At 37.7% G+C, this 17,569-nt stretch overlaps 1 protein-coding gene across 2 annotated transcripts in view; it reads left to right on the forward strand.

Moving 5' to 3' along the window:
* SEPTIN7 (septin 7) overlaps positions 1–17,569 on the forward strand; it is a 78,534-nt gene that overhangs the window by 6,842 nt on the left and 54,123 nt on the right. Inside the window, exons 1-2 of one of the 2 annotated variants that reach the window (XM_058821115.1) lie at positions 8,848–8,864; positions 11,548–11,650. In XM_058821115.1, the coding sequence (XP_058677098.1) occupies positions 11,641–11,650 (10 nt within the window). In that variant the 5' untranslated portion in view covers positions 8,848–8,864; positions 11,548–11,640. Of the gene's footprint in view, positions 1–8,847; positions 8,865–11,547; positions 11,651–17,569 lie in introns of those variants that run through there. The other variant, XM_058821123.1, reaches the window with a different exon arrangement.

The following is a 17,569-nucleotide window of genomic DNA, read 5'->3' on the forward strand; positions in this document are numbered from 1 at the left end:
TGAAGACTAGATGCTTGAAGGGAGGAGAAGGTCGGGGTAATGAGCCCCACTCCCATAAAAATTTGGCTAGGAAAGCTGGGAATTTCAGCCGGGAGTTTTTCCTTACCAGCAGTTTCAAATTTAACAAGTTAATTTTTGAGCTGGGTGGTGGTGTTCCTTTTCATGTCTTTAACAAGAGGGACTCTATAAAAGGTGTTTTGAGGTTTATTCTGTTTAGAATTCCTGAACAGTTGAAATTTGCAGCTGGGGAGGTCAAAATCATATTAATATTCAGTATTTTGTGCAGACCCAAGCTAAGTTATGTGAATGTCATTATATTGGTAATATACTGACAGTCAAATGTAATATACACTATTATATACAATATACATTAGCAATGAAGGGTCACTGATGTGTTGTTTGTCCAAACACATGCAAGAGTTAATTTGAAGAAGACTTTGATAGTGATTAAGACACAGCTTCTGCAAAGGAGTATTAATGGATGGCCTCTAACCTGGTTGCTGAATGATTTTCAGTTGTCCCTGGCCTTGTGATCAGCCTGCAAGGCATCCAGTGTCCCCCTAGGTAAACATGACTGGTTTTTGGTATGTTCAGTTCTTTGTGGCTGTGGGCATCAGGAAAGATCCTGGGTTTCCTGTGCTTTGAGTTGTGTTTCTGGCTGTGCACCTTGCCTGCTGAGTACTCTGGTGTGGCAGCAAGGTGTGGAGAGGATTTAACTCCCACTTGAAAATTTGGCAGGGCTAATCATGCAGGGTAGCTGCTCAGCTGATGTACATGTTGGACCATGTACACCATGCTCTTCACAGCCAGCTTCCTCCCTAAAGCCAAAACCAAAAGGATTTGGGAAGTTGAGAAATCAACAGCTTTGGTGCTGTTAATCACTGGGATGGTTTGCAATCCAGCTGTGGCTTCACTCCTTACTCCTCTTTAGTTCTGTCATCCAAAGCAGTTTGACTGCTGGTGATTTGGTTGCTCTCAGATGTGTTGCCTTCCTCTTTGAAAAACATAAGCAGTAAACACCAAGTTAAAAATTAAATCTTTGATGTAGAATAAATGACATAAATCTTTAGGATTGCAAAATGCCAAACTATTTTACAGATGAATGGTAGTTTTTTCAATTATATATTGTAATTTATTAAACGTGGATGGTAAATTTTACTGTAGATATGGGCCATTCTTTGTATCAGTTGCCATTGCAACTCACAGGGAAACAATCTTAACTTTTACTTACTATCTTCCTTACACAGTAATTATAATGGGAGCTATCTTTCTGTGGTATCTCTCTAGCTTAAAAATAAAGATAATTAAAAACAATGCAGCCAGCCAGCTGTGTTTCATAACATCTAAATTTAACACATGAAGTGGTTTTTAATACTTGACTTGGCATAATTCTTTGAAATAACACCTGGGTCTTTTTTAAATCATCTTGGTCTCATTAGAATTCTTTATATTCTAAAGAGAGAACTCAGTGTGGAAAGTTAAAAGGGAAAATTCTCCAAGTATTAGTAATGTTATAATATCCCTATGGACTCCTCAAGGTTTGATGAACCTTGTATTACAAGAATTGAAAAAAAAATATTATTTCAACATATCATGGAAATTGTAATTAAAATGCCTAAATTCTGTGTTTTGGTATCATTAAAATATGCTGTTATAGGGGGAACAGGGACACGTGCCTTATAATTTTAGCTCAAAATACCTGCCATGGTGAAACCAGCAGGACTTTGGAAAGCTTCTCTATGGCAGAGGGTAAGGAGTTCAGCATAGAAACTACTATAGGAAAATATGAATATACAGAAAACCAGGTGACTTCCATATTGGAATGATTTGCACCCAGTGTACAGAAATGTGTGATAAAAGCCCTTCACCCTAGTTACTTCTCAAAGGAGAATTGTGCACGTTAACAGAAGAATCAGGATGAATAGTGTAATTTCTCTCTTTAAGGGGAGCACACTTCATTTAGACTATGTTGAATGTGCTCGAGTATTTTTGCATGAATGATTCACCTCTCATTAGCATTTCTGCACCTACATGTTCAAGAAATTTTACTAGATCTGATAGTAACCCTTTGGGCTGGAACTGTAATAATGCTGTTTCTTGTCCTGCCATCCTTACAGCTGCTTGATGAGGAGGCAGGATGGGATGTGCTGCTGGGGAATTCACTTCTGTGGGGATTCCAGGCATTGAACAGAAGGAAGTGCAAAGTGCACACCTGCAAATGCCTTTTTCAGAGTCCCTTGGTTGAAACCTGCCAGCTGGATTGCAGCAATCTGCTCTTCCTGAGAATCTGACTTCTGTGCTTGGGCTAGTGTGAGATACCTGTGCTGTTGCTGCTGCTTCACCCAGAGATTGGGTGGGGGAATCAGTTGGTTTGGATTTGTTCTTGGGTTGTTTTTTGTTTTTTTTTTTTTTTTTTTTAATTTTGTCGACTTTTTTATCATCCCCTGCTGAATCTTTCAGTTAACTGATCCATCTGTCTGCAAATTTTGAAGGAAAATGCAATGTTAGGGTGAACATGAAGGAACTGAAAAAGGATATGACAAAGGAACTAAATGGTACATTGTGGCAAGGCATGTTAGTTTGTTTCTCAACACTTACTGTGCTTTTTTCCTTCTGTTTCCAGTGCTAAGTGAGACTCGAAATGGACTCCATGTAGAGGTGCTGACCTACTTGGGGGAGAATATCCATTTTCTTAAAAATGGCATTTTCAAAACCATAATTTAGTTGATGTCATAGGAGACGAAAGTGTGAGATAAAAGTGTCTGAAAGATGCTGCCGTTTTGGTATTGATTGGTAGGGTTTTTTGGGGGGGGGGTTAAAATTATTTTAAATATTTTTATTTACTTGTCTTTTGGGAAATATCCACAAGCTAAATACACATGAGACATGTTAAATATGAAGTTGAATAGCAAATAGTTTGTTTTCATTCTTGCTGGAGTTGTTTGTGTTCAGTGGTTTTTTTTCCCTTGGAGGCTTTGTATCCTGGGATCTTCCATACTTGGGTTTGGTTTTTTGGTGTTTTTTGAATTTATTCTTTTTCTTTTGTATCTTTTACCTTCAGCCCTTGGTTCAGTGTTTGTGTTGGAAAAAATATTTAAGGACAGCAAAACTGAGGAAGAGTTAGGGAGGTTAATGGTGGTGATTGATGCACCAAGTGATGTGTGCTTGGTGCTGTTCCTGCCACGAGGTCCCCAGCTGCCATTTCATTTCGACCCTGACTTTATAGAGTGGAAGATAATCGGTCACTTCACTGTCAAATGTGATTTCTAGTCGGTCATTCCAGTTGGATGCAAGTTGCTGTGTGATGGTGGTTTGTGTGCTGCTCTCTGCAGGCAGACTAAGGGTTTTTTTAAAGCCAGAATAAAGGGGAAAATACACACTCAAGCAGCTTTAAAATAGTGGTTTTGTACTTTAAAATTCCATCTAAAATGCAAAAAAGGTTTACTTTATTTTCAAGGAATTAATTGCCTAGCTAGTTGTAGTGGAGGTTGAACTATTAAAAAAAAAATCAACATGTGTGGCTGGCCTGAATTATTCTGTAGTTATTGTGGGTAGAACTTTTTAATACTGGATGTTTTAGTTATACAGGCCTGCTTTTATAGTTTAACAACTTTCCTCCTTCTCTGCCCCTTCTATAACTATAATTAGTTACTGCTTAACTGGCTTCATTTTCCTGTAGTTGTCAGCTTTCTTGCACTTTGGCTGCTCAAAGAAGTGCAGCACTGGCTGTGTTGGCTGTAGCTGCTGTGCATATTTATTGTACACTGGCTCTGAAGTCTCTCATATTTTTTTTTACTAGAGAACTTAAGCTTTAGTAGTGTGCCTGTAGCTCTACAGACAAATTATACTGTCTGCTCTTTCTAGTGCAGAGTCCTTTTGCTCTGTATTTCAGCACTATTTTTAATTAGCCAGATGATGGTGTCTGATATGGGAAAAAAAGAGGGAAGCCTAAAGCTCATTCTTCACCTGCTCACTCACTATGCCCAGTGTGATTTTGAGGAACAGTGAAATTAGCGCATTCAGTGGATCAGTGCTTGAAATTAGTACTTACTGACTTCTTCAGCTTGCTACTAGAGACCAAAAGAGATCCTCATTTCTTAATTGTGGTTATGCATTGAAAGGATTTTCTTTTTTTCAATCCTTTGTGGAAATATTTTTTATTTTTTCTAATGTAGGCCATGCCCTCAGTTCACACTTGGAAACCAAGTTGTTGCCTTGCAAAGAAAGGCTGCTGCTGATGTCTCTTTGAGGGAATAGAAGTGCTCATTTCCTTTCCATCAGTGCTAGACTTCTGCCATGCAGATTACAGCAGATGTTACTGACCCAGCAAATATTTTTACTTTATTTGAATAGTGAAAGGACAAATGTATTCATAGATGCTTAGCTTAAGTTTAACTTTGCAAATAGATCTGATGAGTTTCCCTTTTATATTGTTATTTCCATACTTTGTTCTTTTGTTATTTGGATTTTTTTGTTAGTTGTTTTTTTAATATGGATTGTGTTTATTTTAAGGGGTTTTGCAGACAAAAAAGTCAATGCTGAGGTACTACATATTATCTTAATGAGTGCCCATGGATTGTAGAAGCATTATTACACTAAATACTGCTACCTGAAGCCTCTATTTTAAGAATGCAGTAACAAAAACTCTAAGTTGCAAGGTTTGCAGTTGTCTCCGAGATGTGGGAGGACAAGATGAGGAGATGTCTTACTTGTTTTATGTATTGCCTCTATATTGACAAGTTGAAAAAATGCAACGTTAGATAAGCTGTAGAAAATTTGAAGATGTTGGTAAGGCTTTCCTGCGAGTTTTGGAGGCTTCTCTGTATTGATGTGGACACTTCAAATAACTAGCAGTGTTAGAAAGAAGAAAATAAAAAGTTACCGTGTCAGGGGTAGTGGAGGAAATATGGGTAAACAATGCTTATAGACCAGTTGTTATGCATAGAACCAGAAACTGTCAAACTGGTCATACTCACAGCACAGTGGTAGGATATTGCATAGAAATATTGTGGCTAAAGGATTTGCAGAAATTCAGCTAAAAGTTCTAAAAATACTATTTTAATTCTTCATATCATTGTTAGAGCAAGTGCAAATTCTTGTGTCTTAGCAGCACTGAGTAAAGTAAATTGTATATAAAGAAAACTTGCCCTACATCTAGTTACCTTACCAAAATAAATTGACACCATAGCAAATGTAAATTGTAGAAAAAATACCGTGTTCAGAGGATGCTCCTGGTTCCAGCTGTGTGAAATGCGTGAAGAATGATAAGCTTTTCTTTTCATTGTTGATGACAACAAACATTGCTATGCCAAATGCAGAGGGTATCTGCCCTTTCTAATATCACTTTGTGTTATGGTCAGATTTCAACAATTTTTGGATTTTCTGTGATTTTCTGGATACTTTTAAAAGCAGTATTTCCTAGGAGTGACTAGAGGAAAAATAAGTATTTCTTAGAGTAAGTTTGATTGAGAAGTGCTAAAGCCAGCTTTGATTAGAAAGGACAGTGACTCCTTGATGTCACACTGCTTTTCTGTTTGCTCATCTATTTTCTGTCCAGCTGTCTTCATTAATATTTGCTGCTAGTTTGGCTATGTCATAAATCCTCAAAGAGTTCTCATAACATCCTATTACAGGCTGTTGGTTGCTACCAGTGCATAGAAGCTGCACTTACCTGTGTTGAGTGTGAGCTGAACTCTCAGAGGTAAAAAATGGCTTTAGCTCACCTTGGAGTTCTGTCTCCTTTTTGTCAGAGAGATAAGGTGTGCTCTTTTATCAGGCACTGGACCTTAGGCCAGAGGCTCTCATCTTTTGGTCCAGATGGTAATATGTGAAGAATGACTTTAAATTTATCATTCCTGAACACAGTCATTCCAGAATAAAGGAGAAAGGTAAATTACAGTGTCTGTGCAATAATGAAGATGACAGACTTATTTAAAGAGAAACTACTTTTTTTTTTTTTAATATCAGTGATCTTCTTTAGAACTGCTTGGGAAGCCACTGATGCCTTGTTTCTCTTTTCACTCATTTGCATAGTTAGAGTAGTTTGCTGCTTGCTATTAATTCATTGATTCTGATGATGGATCCAAAAACACCACCAGCTCTGCAGCTGGTTTATGTGGGCTGTGACATTTTGCTTGAGGGAGACGTACATTAAAGCAACATTGAGTACACAGAGTAGATGCACTGAAAGTCATCTGAGGCCAAGTTTATAATTGTATTGCTTGCCTTCATTTGTGCTGAGTTAGATTGGAGATTGCTGACAACTACAAGAAGATGAAAATATTAGAATACTTGATATACAATGATAGCTGGAATGCATCATGGATGATTGTAAAATGATACAAATGGACTGCTGTGCTGTATGCTCAGTGACAAGCTGTGAACATGTTTTAGAGCTCAGGAGTGAGGTCTTGTGTACAGTTCACAGTATCATCAGCTCAGTGCTTGGAAGGATTCAAATACGTTACATGTTGGGAATTGATAAAAGGGTGAGAGTAAGAGATAGCACATGATCAGACATTGGATCTGTGTTTGCCTCTTGGACACTGTGTGTAGCTCTTGCCCTGGCTTCGTCAGAAGAGTACAGAGCTAGAGAAGAGTTATGTAAGAGCAGCAGGAGCAATCAGAGACATGAAATGGCTTCTTTTGAGCACAGTACATTAGATGATTAGGGCTGTTTTCCAATGAAGATACTACTGTGCTAACAGGAGGTAATTTTGAAATGATATTCATCCTTTTAACAATGTACAGGGGCAGTCCTTGCTAGAGAGACTTTTGTGGATGCTGTTTGTGATTATAAGAGTGTGCATGGAAGAGAAATTGGTCAAATGCTGTTTAAGTGAAGAAATAGCCCATCCTAAATGCTTGCGAGGTGGATCTTTGGTGATTGTGGAGGTGTTAAGAGAAACACTGCTCTGTTTATTCTGCTGTGTGTGCTACCTTAGATGTATGTTTCTGGCCTCAGGTGAAGGCAGAACTTCGGTGTGACCCATGTGGCTGTTCTTGCTGGATGATAGGATTTCATACTAGTACTGCTTTTGTCCAGGAAAGGAGGCGCCTGTGTTCACTCAGTGAACTAGTGCTTGATGATGTTACCCTTCTTTCACAGTTGAAAGCAGTGATGTGCTACATGATACCTGATAGTAATGTATTACTTAGGGTGGTTGATATTAAAATCTTGGAGTACTGGGGCTGCTGTGGGATCTGCAGTATCAGTTATGTTCCAGGCTGCACAGCTCGCTCCAGTTCTGCTTCATATGCATCTGTCTTCCTCCCAAAACAAAGGGAGCTTCCTCCCAGAGCATCTTGTGCCACCTTTCTGCGAGGCACAGAGAAGGACTGGCATTGATCCAGCAGTGCTTTGCTTTTTTGTCCTTTCAGAAGAGTACAGCAGCAGTGTACCCAATGTGCTGAGCTAGTATGGCTCTGGGTGCTGATAGACCATGAAGGGGGCTGTGGAAACAGAAAGCTTATATTGCATTACATAGACAAGCAGAAGGAGACTTCAGTGCCACTTTGAAGTGCAGTTTCCATCACAGTGTAGAGTTTCTAAAAATAAATTCAAACTCTGGAACTATGGGATTGATTAAAAATTAGGTATTAAGATGCAGAAGCATCTTAACTGCTGGCCTAGAATTTGCTATTAAGATGGGGTTTTTTACTTACTTTTTTAGTATCTATGTATTGAAATACTCAAGCCTGGGAAGATGTTTAGTGACAAACAGGATCTTTGTGATACAACTTTTAGTTAAGGTATTGTAAGTGGTGTGTTGGAGAACTGTTGTAGACCTCTTATCACGCACAGAGTTAGATGTTGTTGAACAGACACGTAGCTTGTGTTCCCTGCTTTGTTCTTTATTTTCTGGCTGTTGAACCATGACACTTGTGCCCAAGGTTGCAGCAGTGCTCTAATGCTCAGTGTTGCAAATGAAGTGAATTGACGCTGTTCACTGAATGTGTAAAGTGACTTAGAAACACAGAATCCTGGAAGATATTTGTGAGGATGATGGCTTTGGTCTTTGTACCTTTTCCAGACTAAAATAAAGATGCTGTGTAGTAGTGTGGTGAAATGAGATTGCATATTCTAGTGAACACCTCAGAAGAAGAAACATGCCTGAACCCATTACAGGTTCAGATAGCATATGGCAATCAAAAATGTGTTGAATACCTGAAGTAAAAAGAGCTATTGTTTAAGCTGCCTGTATTGATGATTAAATGGCTGGAGTTTGTGTAGTATATTACCATGAAATTCGGTTGTTTTATGTATAATCCAAACTAAATTAAGGTTACTAACAAAGACAATTAAGGAGGCCTGCAAGAAAGGTGAAGAGGGATTTTTAACAGGAGAGGACGAGGGGAAATGGCCTTCAGCTGACAGAGAATAGGTTCAGATTAGCTATTGGGAAGAAATTGTTTATTGTGAGGGTGGTGAGGTGCTGGAACTGATTGTCCAGAGAAGTTGTGGATGCACCATCCCTGGAAGTGTTCAAAATCAGGTTTGATGGGGCTTAGAGCAGACTGACCTAGTGGAAGGTCTCCATGCCCATGACAGGGGGTTTCGAAGTAGATGTTCCTCCATACCCCTTCCATCCCAAACCATTCTGTGATTCTGCTTAAAATGCTGCATCCTAAGCATAGTAGGTGGAAAATACTGTGAGTTATTTTGATCAAATGTAAGTAACGTTTTCTTCTTTTCTTTTCTTTCTCACACTGCCCCTCTTCCTCTCTCTGGATTGCGGCTGCACCTGCATGGACTCGTTGCTGCAATGGTTCAAATTCATCATTTTGCTGGACTACTTCTGGATCTATTCTCCTGATATCTTCAATTGTGAAAATGATGGAAACGTGTTGTTTACAAAGTAGCTGTAAGTATTACCTTGATGCAGATGTTTTACAGCTAATGTAGGAATAGAGGCAGCATGAGGTTTTTATTAGATGAACTAAAATTGAGCTTAGGTAACAGCTGGTTGAAAATCAAGAAGGGGTAAAAATTAAGGGGAAGGTATTGTAAGTATTAGAAATGTGAGATCTCATTTGGCACCGTGTTCAAGACAGTGGAAGTCAACTCTTTTACCAAAAAAAGTACTAAGTTCCTTTAAAAGCTGTTGCAGGAATTAAAGAAACTCAATTCCTAATTTGTTTTGGTCTCTTTAGAAGTGGCAAATTATGAACAAAGGCAGCCATTTAAGAACCAGTATGTTGAAATCTTCAGTTTTAATTGGTGTACCAGAAATCGGAATCTGGCATCCAGCTGCAATTTTTTAAAAGGCTTTTTCCTACTGAGGACAAATGCTCACATTAAACACAGCATTAATGCCCAATGTAACATTTGATACATCTTCATCTTTCTGGTTACTACCATTTTTATTTCGTTATCTAAAATTGTGGGTGTAATTAATGTAGACCCACTTAATAAAGCAAACAACCCAAAATTTGCCATCTCTTCTTTTTTAGCATTTCATACTGAGTGATCTAGAAGTACAGAGGGGTAAAACTATCTGAAGTGTGGAGCCCTTTATAAAGGGGAAGAGAAATAACTTTAGTTCAAGACCAGAATTATATGGAAACCCATTCTTTTAAGCAAAAGAATTAGCTAATGAGGCAGTGAGGTGTTTCTGGTAAACATGACACACATTAAAAGGTATGTAGATACTAAAAAATGCAGGTGACTGACAAGTAAAACTATTAGGAGTGCCTGACTGTGATTAGATATTTCATATCTGGTAGGATGAATAGGAGTTCCACATCCTTAATGGTTATTAAGGACCTGCACTGTTAAGGAGCCCTTTAATATCTTTAACAGCACTGACCTGCATGTCATGTAATATCTCTAAAGCATTGGCTCCAGCTCAGGGTTTCAGATTGTGATAAATTCCATTCCTTACATGCAGTAATAGATTGGAAAATTAAAACAAATATTTGGATTTTAAATTCCTGGCAGATTTTTAAAATACTTTAAAACCTTTCAGATGAGATTATAGCTGCACCAAAGCCTATATTGAAACAAAAAGCTTTAAAGAAGTTCCTTGATGACACAACACAAAGATTCCTACATTTAGGGAAGTAACAACATTTGTTGCATTATGATTATTTAAACTGAAGCCTCTAACTTAGTCTTTGCAATGGTGTAGTTTTGTTTGAGATTATTAATAGTTTATTTGCCAAATGGAGAAATCAGTTGGGTGACTTAAAACACAGAGTCCATTTATTGACTAGTGCTGTTGGATTGCCAAGAGGTTAGTTCTTGCATTCAATGCTTTAAAGGTGATAGTGGTTTTATATCCTTGCTTTAATTGAAGAAATATTTTTAATTTAAAAATTCTGAGTTTATTACTGCTTTGAACTTATTCTGTCAGTTTTAGAAAGAAAGAATTTCAAAATAAATGACTCAACCACATACCAGACTTGAATTAACCAAACTGTATCCCATACAGAGAAGTTCTGAGCCAAGAGTGCCTGCAAGAGAAAAATTTTTTACAAATTATTTTTTAGAATTCCTCTCTTCTCATAAAGATAATTTTAGGCAGTGGAATTTGAACTTGTAGACAGCACTTCAGCTGTGTGGGTATGTACAGCTCTCAAACTCTGAAACTGAGGCAGTACCACCATCACATGACATCCTCTCAACTTTGCATGGACATAACGCCTAAAGGCTGAAATCACTGCTCCGTGACTAGCAGTGCCTTGTGTTGCTTTTAGTAGACAGTTTTCTCAAGAAAGTGTTTTCAGAATCTTTGTAAAATATCTAAATTGCCCAGTCTCATAAGACAATCCTCAGAGCTGCTGCATTAATAAACAAACAGTTGTAGGATTGTGCTGGAAGAGTGGTGTAAAGGTAGCACAGTTGAACTTTGAAAGATTGCTGGGTCTAGTACAGTGAGGAGGAGGCATTTTAAGTACCTCCAGCATTTTCATTAATGTGGTGAGAAGAAGTAATGGCTAACATCCAGAATTCTTCTCTTGTTTCACAGTAGGCACTATTTTGGGTAAGTTTTGCAGAGTACAAGGCAACTGAAGTTTTGCCTGTATGGAGAGTTTATGCAAGGCATGCTGCATTAGTGTAAGTCTGGGTTTGACATGAAGGCCTGCAGTTGAATGACACAGAAGCAGAGGTCTCAAGTTGATTCCCTTCATGTTGAGGCAGTACCACCATGACTTGGAAATACAGGAAGGGTGCATTCATACTGCTGGCCTGTGTGTCAAATGGGCATTGGTACCAAGTTGATTATGTTTTAATTTGTTTGCACATGCTCACTGTGCAGGCATAATATGGCAATTGCATTTGCCCAAAATACTCCTAGTGTACCTGAGTTTCTGTGCCAGTTTTTCTGACCATCCAGACAAAAAATTGTTTTTTGTATTTTTTGCTGCAGTTCATTATACTGTCTTGAATGTAGACAGCTTGGGCTGTTGAGAGGTTGGGTAGATAGCGCTTTTCTACAAATGTGAAAATGAAGTGAACATTTCATTAACTAAGAATACAAGCCAATTAGGAAATTACTTGCTTTCCTTTTAACTTTTTCTTTTCCTAAATATCTCTTGCTTTAGCAACAGAAGAACCTTGAAGGATATGTGGGGTTTGCAAATCTTCCAAATCAAGTTTACCGAAAGTCTGTGAAGAGAGGATTTGAGTTCACGCTCATGGTAGTAGGTAAGTTTCCCTCTTTGTTTTGAGTGTTGATAGTTAGAAGTATTTTGACATAGTTCTTAAAATCTGTGATGATGATGTAAGTATGTTTTGCATGATCTCAGGAGAAAACATGGATCTTCCCCTGCTGGACTGATAAATTTAATGAGGAGACAAATAAATGATGAGAACTATGTACTTCATATGGTCTTAGGAAAACAGTTTGGTGTGGATCTGGTCTAAAATGCTACTTGCAAGTATGACTGAAGTAATTTGAATTTGATTGTCATTTGAATAAAAAAGAAATTTTTGTGGTTGAGTGCAACAACACGGCAAACCTCGTATATAACCAGGCAGTAGGATCCTGTCTGTCCTGCCCTTCTGTGGCCACAAAACTATGCTGCAAAATCAAAGCTTTAATTTAAACAAACCTTTCTAGTTTGTATGGTTGCAGAGAAAACCAAATGTAAACAGTTTGTTCCCTATGGACTGCAGTAAATGGGAAATTATTGTTAGTTTGAATGAATAATGCCATTCAGAGCAGTTCATTTAGGCTTCAGTGATGACCCAAATTTGTCATCTTTCCTGCTAAGGAATCTCATTTCTTTCTTTTTTCTTGCTCTTTTGAGTACTTTTATGATAATAGACTGTTAGTAAAGTTGGGTACATTCACATGTAACTGATGCTACTGGATATGTGACCTTGTTTTGGCATGCCAATCAGCAAAATAATAATAATAATAATAATAGTTTAGAAAGTGTTTTATAATAGCCATCTGTCACTTTGTTATCTAGTTCTGTCTTTTGTAATTTGGCTAGCTTGTAGTGCTTTGTTTTGTCATCAACACAATAGATTTCTTGTGCAGGCTTTATGTGCATGTAGCATAACAGTACTATTGACAGTTAGAAATCAAGGGCAAATTGGTACAAACTCATTGTATAGGTCATGTATATTTTTCTTTTGATTACAGAAGTGAGCTAGAATTTTAAAACTTGAGGGTTGTGTTCTTCTTTTGGAGCTTGATGACAGGTTCCTTTACAGTCTAGCATCCAAGTACATATTTAGTACAAAACTGTTCAGTCTAAAGTAAAATTTGGTTTTCTGCTATCTACAGAAAATAAAAAGGAGGAAGGGATGAAACTGTCCTCATAAGTGGTAGATGTAGGGATGTGATACAACTGGAGAAAGTCTGCAAAATTACCTCAATATTCTCTTGTTTCCCTGTAGTATAGTTTAAAGCAATTACATTTAGGAAAGTTGTAGAAGATGGAAGAAGAGGAATTGTTCCAAAATTAGATTGAAAATGAGATGTTGACTCATTTTTATAGTTTTACTAAATAGTTTTACTATTTTTTTACTAAGACTTCATTTGTTTGCATGGAAATTTGTGCCACTGTCTGGAAGCTTACTAGGAGAGGTGGCAGTATTTTCCTAAATTAAAAATGCCACTAATTCTCTTCTTTTGACCCCCAAGTATTGAAATCAGATACTTGAAAGTGAGTGTTTAAACAAAATGGTGGCTGATCTTTTAGTACTCTGGAGACATTTGGGGAGGGGTGGGTTAGGGAAATTTTTTTTGTTTCAAAGTTAAGTGCCTGGTAATAGTATGCCCTGAAAATATGTGTTTGTTTTTAAATATGAAGATGAAATAGTTTGTGTATTACTGATCACTTGTGTTGGTAAACACTGTAATGTAATCTGCAAGTAGATTGTTAGGATTGTAAATACTTGTTGCTGTATTCATCCTGTGAGGTAGTGTACTCTAATGTGGTTTGAAGTCTTTAGCTGACATAATGATACAAATCTGTAATAGCAAATGGAGTTATCTATAATCTACTTGATAAAGTTTAAAAGTCAGAATGTAGTGTTTATCTGTGTATGGTCAATGCTGGGAAAATAAGAATACTGAATGTATTTTCTCTTGGAGATTATCTAAAATTTTCTCTTGGTCTTTCTCCTACTAAGAGTTGTGTGTGTGTGGCTACCTTTTACTGCAGATTGCACAACTACTGGTCTGCTGGCTCTGCTCTATTTGGAGGTAGTTAGTGTGTTACCCATTTGTTCTGAGAGGCAAAAAGAGAAAAAATATGCTTGTGTTTGGTAAACAGGTACAACAAAGACAACAAATCCTATTTGGGATCTGTGTCCAGCTATTTTCAGGTGTCCATGAGGTTTGATATTGCAGCTAATGCATTTGTATAGAAACTGTTTTCCTGTTGTACCTCTAGTCTGGAATTATCAGTTAAACTTAATAGGTGTGCATAGTGGTATATCTGACTTTTTGGTCTTTGGAATGTGTGGTATGAAAATTGACTAGAGCAGTGTTTGGGGGGAATTTGCCAGTATGGTTATACTATTGTGTGTGTTTCTAGTGCTGTAGAAACAATTCTGTTTTCAGTTTAACAGTGTAAGATTTTTGTGACTGAGCAAAAATCAGTAAGTACAGCATCAAACAGATCTGTTGTTTCCAGTAAGAAGTTTTGCAGGTAAGTAGATTAATTTTGCAGAACATTTCCTGTGCCTAAAGCATGAATGTGAGTACATAAAATGCCTATTTCCCCAGTTATTGTCCTTGCCCTGGAATGGTGGAGCTGCCCATAGCAGTGTGTGGTGGCTTCCTGCTCTCCTTTGTGCCAGGGAAGTTAGACAGTGGACTTTTAAACATGGGCATGCATAAGGCCTAGAAGTTGTTGAAAAGCCTAGAGAATGGTTTCTGGAGCAAGTTTTCTCCTCCTGAGCTAAGTTGGTTGGTGGCATTGCTTTGGACCCATGTGGACAATTGTCTGTCTGTAACTTGCTCTTTTGAGTTAGGGCTTGGTAGGATTGATGTATCTGAGGCTTGTAAATGTTAGTGAGCTCTTTTCTAAAAAGTACAGTTGCTGATTTCCAGATGCTATAGTGTTTACTTTAAATATAACTAATAGGTAAAGTGATTATGAACTACCCACATACAAGTATAAAAAGAGGATTTCAAAATACCTTTTTTATATCAACTGTTTTAAGAATCATTGAAAAGTAAACCTTAATAGAAACTGGTGTTACTCTATAATATTTAGCCACAATAAGCATTTTGACATTTCTGTCTCTGTTTCTTTTCTCTAAATTGTATTGATTCTTTTGTTAGTGTTTATAAACTTTTCTTGAGAAGCTGAAGACTGAGATAGCCTTTTGTTTTCCTCATTAATCAGTTTTCATTGATTTGTCCTTCATCTTCATGAGAATTTCATATCAGTTATATTCTCAAAGGCTTAGCAGTAGTTTTCATCATGCTGCTTCTGCAACGAGATGGTTTTGCAGAATGAAAACTCACAAGCACCTTCTCTCAGGATATGGCATAAAGTGAGCAGAAATATACATTTAACTGAGCTCCATTCTTGATTCTTTCAATGTAAGACATTTAAGTAGTGGTTTAAAGCAACTGGTTCTGCATCTGAAGCATTAAAGCTCAGCAGTGGAAAAAATGTCAAGTTTGCCTTGGTAGCCTGCTTCCTTCATAATCTTGTGTAATTTCTTCCAAGTATAAGACATTTGTTGAAACACTTGAGAACTCGGCATAAATATTTAGTCTGTCTGAAATCCAAAGAGTATTCTCTGTATTTCTCTACTGTACGGGTTTTTTGGAGGAAAGTACATGTTTAAGTCAGATGCTTAAGAAAACAAAACTTCCAGAAGCACTACCACTGTGGTTAGTAACTCACAATTAAAGAAAGTCTTAATTGTGGAATTGTAGTTCTGTCTGTTTGTTAATATAATTACACTTGCTTAAGTAGTGGGTGTGTGTTTTTGCTTTAGTGTATATGAGGTGTGGAACAAATAGTTATTTTTCAGCATGTCTTCCTTCTAAACTCTGAGTCAGGAAATCCCTCTTTTGTTGTTGCATTGAAATGACGCTGGAAACGGGATTTGAACCAATACCCAAGTAGATACAAGGTCATAATTCTTAAAAATTCATTTCTCCTGTAGACCTTATGTACTTAAGAATATGTATTTGTGGTGACTTTTCCTAGAGCTGTGTATTTCAAAGTGTTCAGGCTTCATGAGTCGCATTAGAAGATGGACTTTCAAGTTTGGGGTTTTTTAAAAGTGATCTGATTTCCAAAGTCAGAACACTTAGAGTTGAGTGGTTTCCACAGGACCTTTCTGCGCAGTTCCTAGTTCTTGAGCAACTGTTTGGTAGCTGTGACTTTGAAAGGTGTTTTGAAACCTCTCCCATAGTAAATTGCCTGTTTTGTTTCCAAATTGTTCCTTTAGCCTTGTTGATCACCTGTAGATTACAGCTGGAAGGAAAATGCCATGCAATATTGTTGGAGTCTTTCATTTGTAATTATATGCACACTCAAGGGGTTTGGTTTAAACATGGTTTTTTGGCATGGATGCAAAGAAAAGGACTGTATTTTGCAAGACTTGAAGTTACATTAAAGAAGCAGCACACCGTAATTTTAAAATGCTTTTATTGTTCACTGGAGAAAGCTGGGACTGATTTAATACTTGTATCTTCTGGTGATGGGTCATGTTCTAATCAGAAAGGGAACAAGTGAAGGGGGTAATTCTAAAGAAATTTATTTATCAAACCAACCAGTAGTACTAAGACACTCAGCTACTCACAGATACTTATTCTTTACTTGCTGTCAATTTTAATGCCAAGAACAAAACCATTTATCACAGGATAGAAAGAATAATTAAATTAAAAGTAACCTGTGTGTGGGCAGGTTACAACTAAGTAGGAAGAGTTTTGGGATGTTGCCAGTTCTTGTTGATCTACTGTGATTTGAAATGCTCCTAGTTAAGGTTTCAGTCGTGTCTCTACCACAGTATCTGAGTAGGTGTTTGGCCTTTGGTGTCACCTTCATTACCTGGCTGGTGAGGATCCTGCTCTGCCCTTGCTGAGTGTGCAGTGCCTTGTGCATCCAGTCAGGGGAGTGCAGGACTGGAGTAGTTCCCTCTTGTTTTTACAATGAAGCAGCATGTGATGGAAAAGAACTAGCAAGATTTCTTGCAGGTATCCTGCCTCCACTCCCCTGTAAGTTCCTTTCTTCAGAATACCTGAATTCCTCTAGTTCTCTCATCCTCTGAAAACTGCTCTGTGTGCCATTGGACATCTTTGGCTGCAGCCCCTTTTGGGCTACTTGCATGGGGACTGCCTGGATGGTGCAGCTGTGCCAGTGGGCTAGGGCTGGGTTAGGCAGCACTCTTCCAGTTCTCAGGGGACTTTTTCTATAACGAGATGTTGGAGGCTGCCTTCAAGTGTTGTGCTATAACCCAAATAGATCCTTTAGAAAACTAGCTAATAAATAAAATAAAGTTGCAGAGATTCTATTCACAGGATTATGAGGTTTCCCTGAAGTATACATATAGAAAAGGTTGTTTCTAAGGTTACTGAATTCTTTAAAGAAGTAATTTATTGTATTCCCTCGATGATGCCTACAAAGTATAAAAGTTGATGGCTGAATATGTTAACATGTACCTGATGGGGATGCCAAAGCAAAATAGGTTGAACATAGGAGAATTGGCAGAGGTAAAACCCAAAGAAATTGGTGGAACTCAGAATGGAGCCAGTGTATGCCCACAGATGACATGCTCCTCTGGAGTAATCTCTGTTTTGGAATAATGCCTCATCAGTTGCCTATTACTCCTTTTTGTGGAAAGGAATAATTTTTTGAGAGGGCAGAATAGATGAATTCTGAAAATCGTTAATGAAGAAATAAGTGTCTCTCCAAGATGTGAAAGATCAGCAACTTAACAGTGAGTTTACTGGCCTGCATGATTTTCCAGTGAGTTACTTTCAAGTGGGAGCTTGAGGTACATTCATGTGAATACTTGGCTTCAGTTAGAAAATTTTCTCTCATACTTTTTTTTGCTTTATGGATGGATTTTTTTCTTTTTTTCCCCTCCTCTTTCTTTTGTGAACTACAACTGGCAACAAACTTGCTGCTTTCACCTATT

This window comes from Ammospiza caudacuta, chromosome 1 (genome assembly GCF_027887145.1).
Source record: "Ammospiza caudacuta isolate bAmmCau1 chromosome 1, bAmmCau1.pri, whole genome shotgun sequence".
NCBI classification, from domain to species: domain Eukaryota; kingdom Metazoa; phylum Chordata; class Aves; order Passeriformes; family Passerellidae; genus Ammospiza; species Ammospiza caudacuta.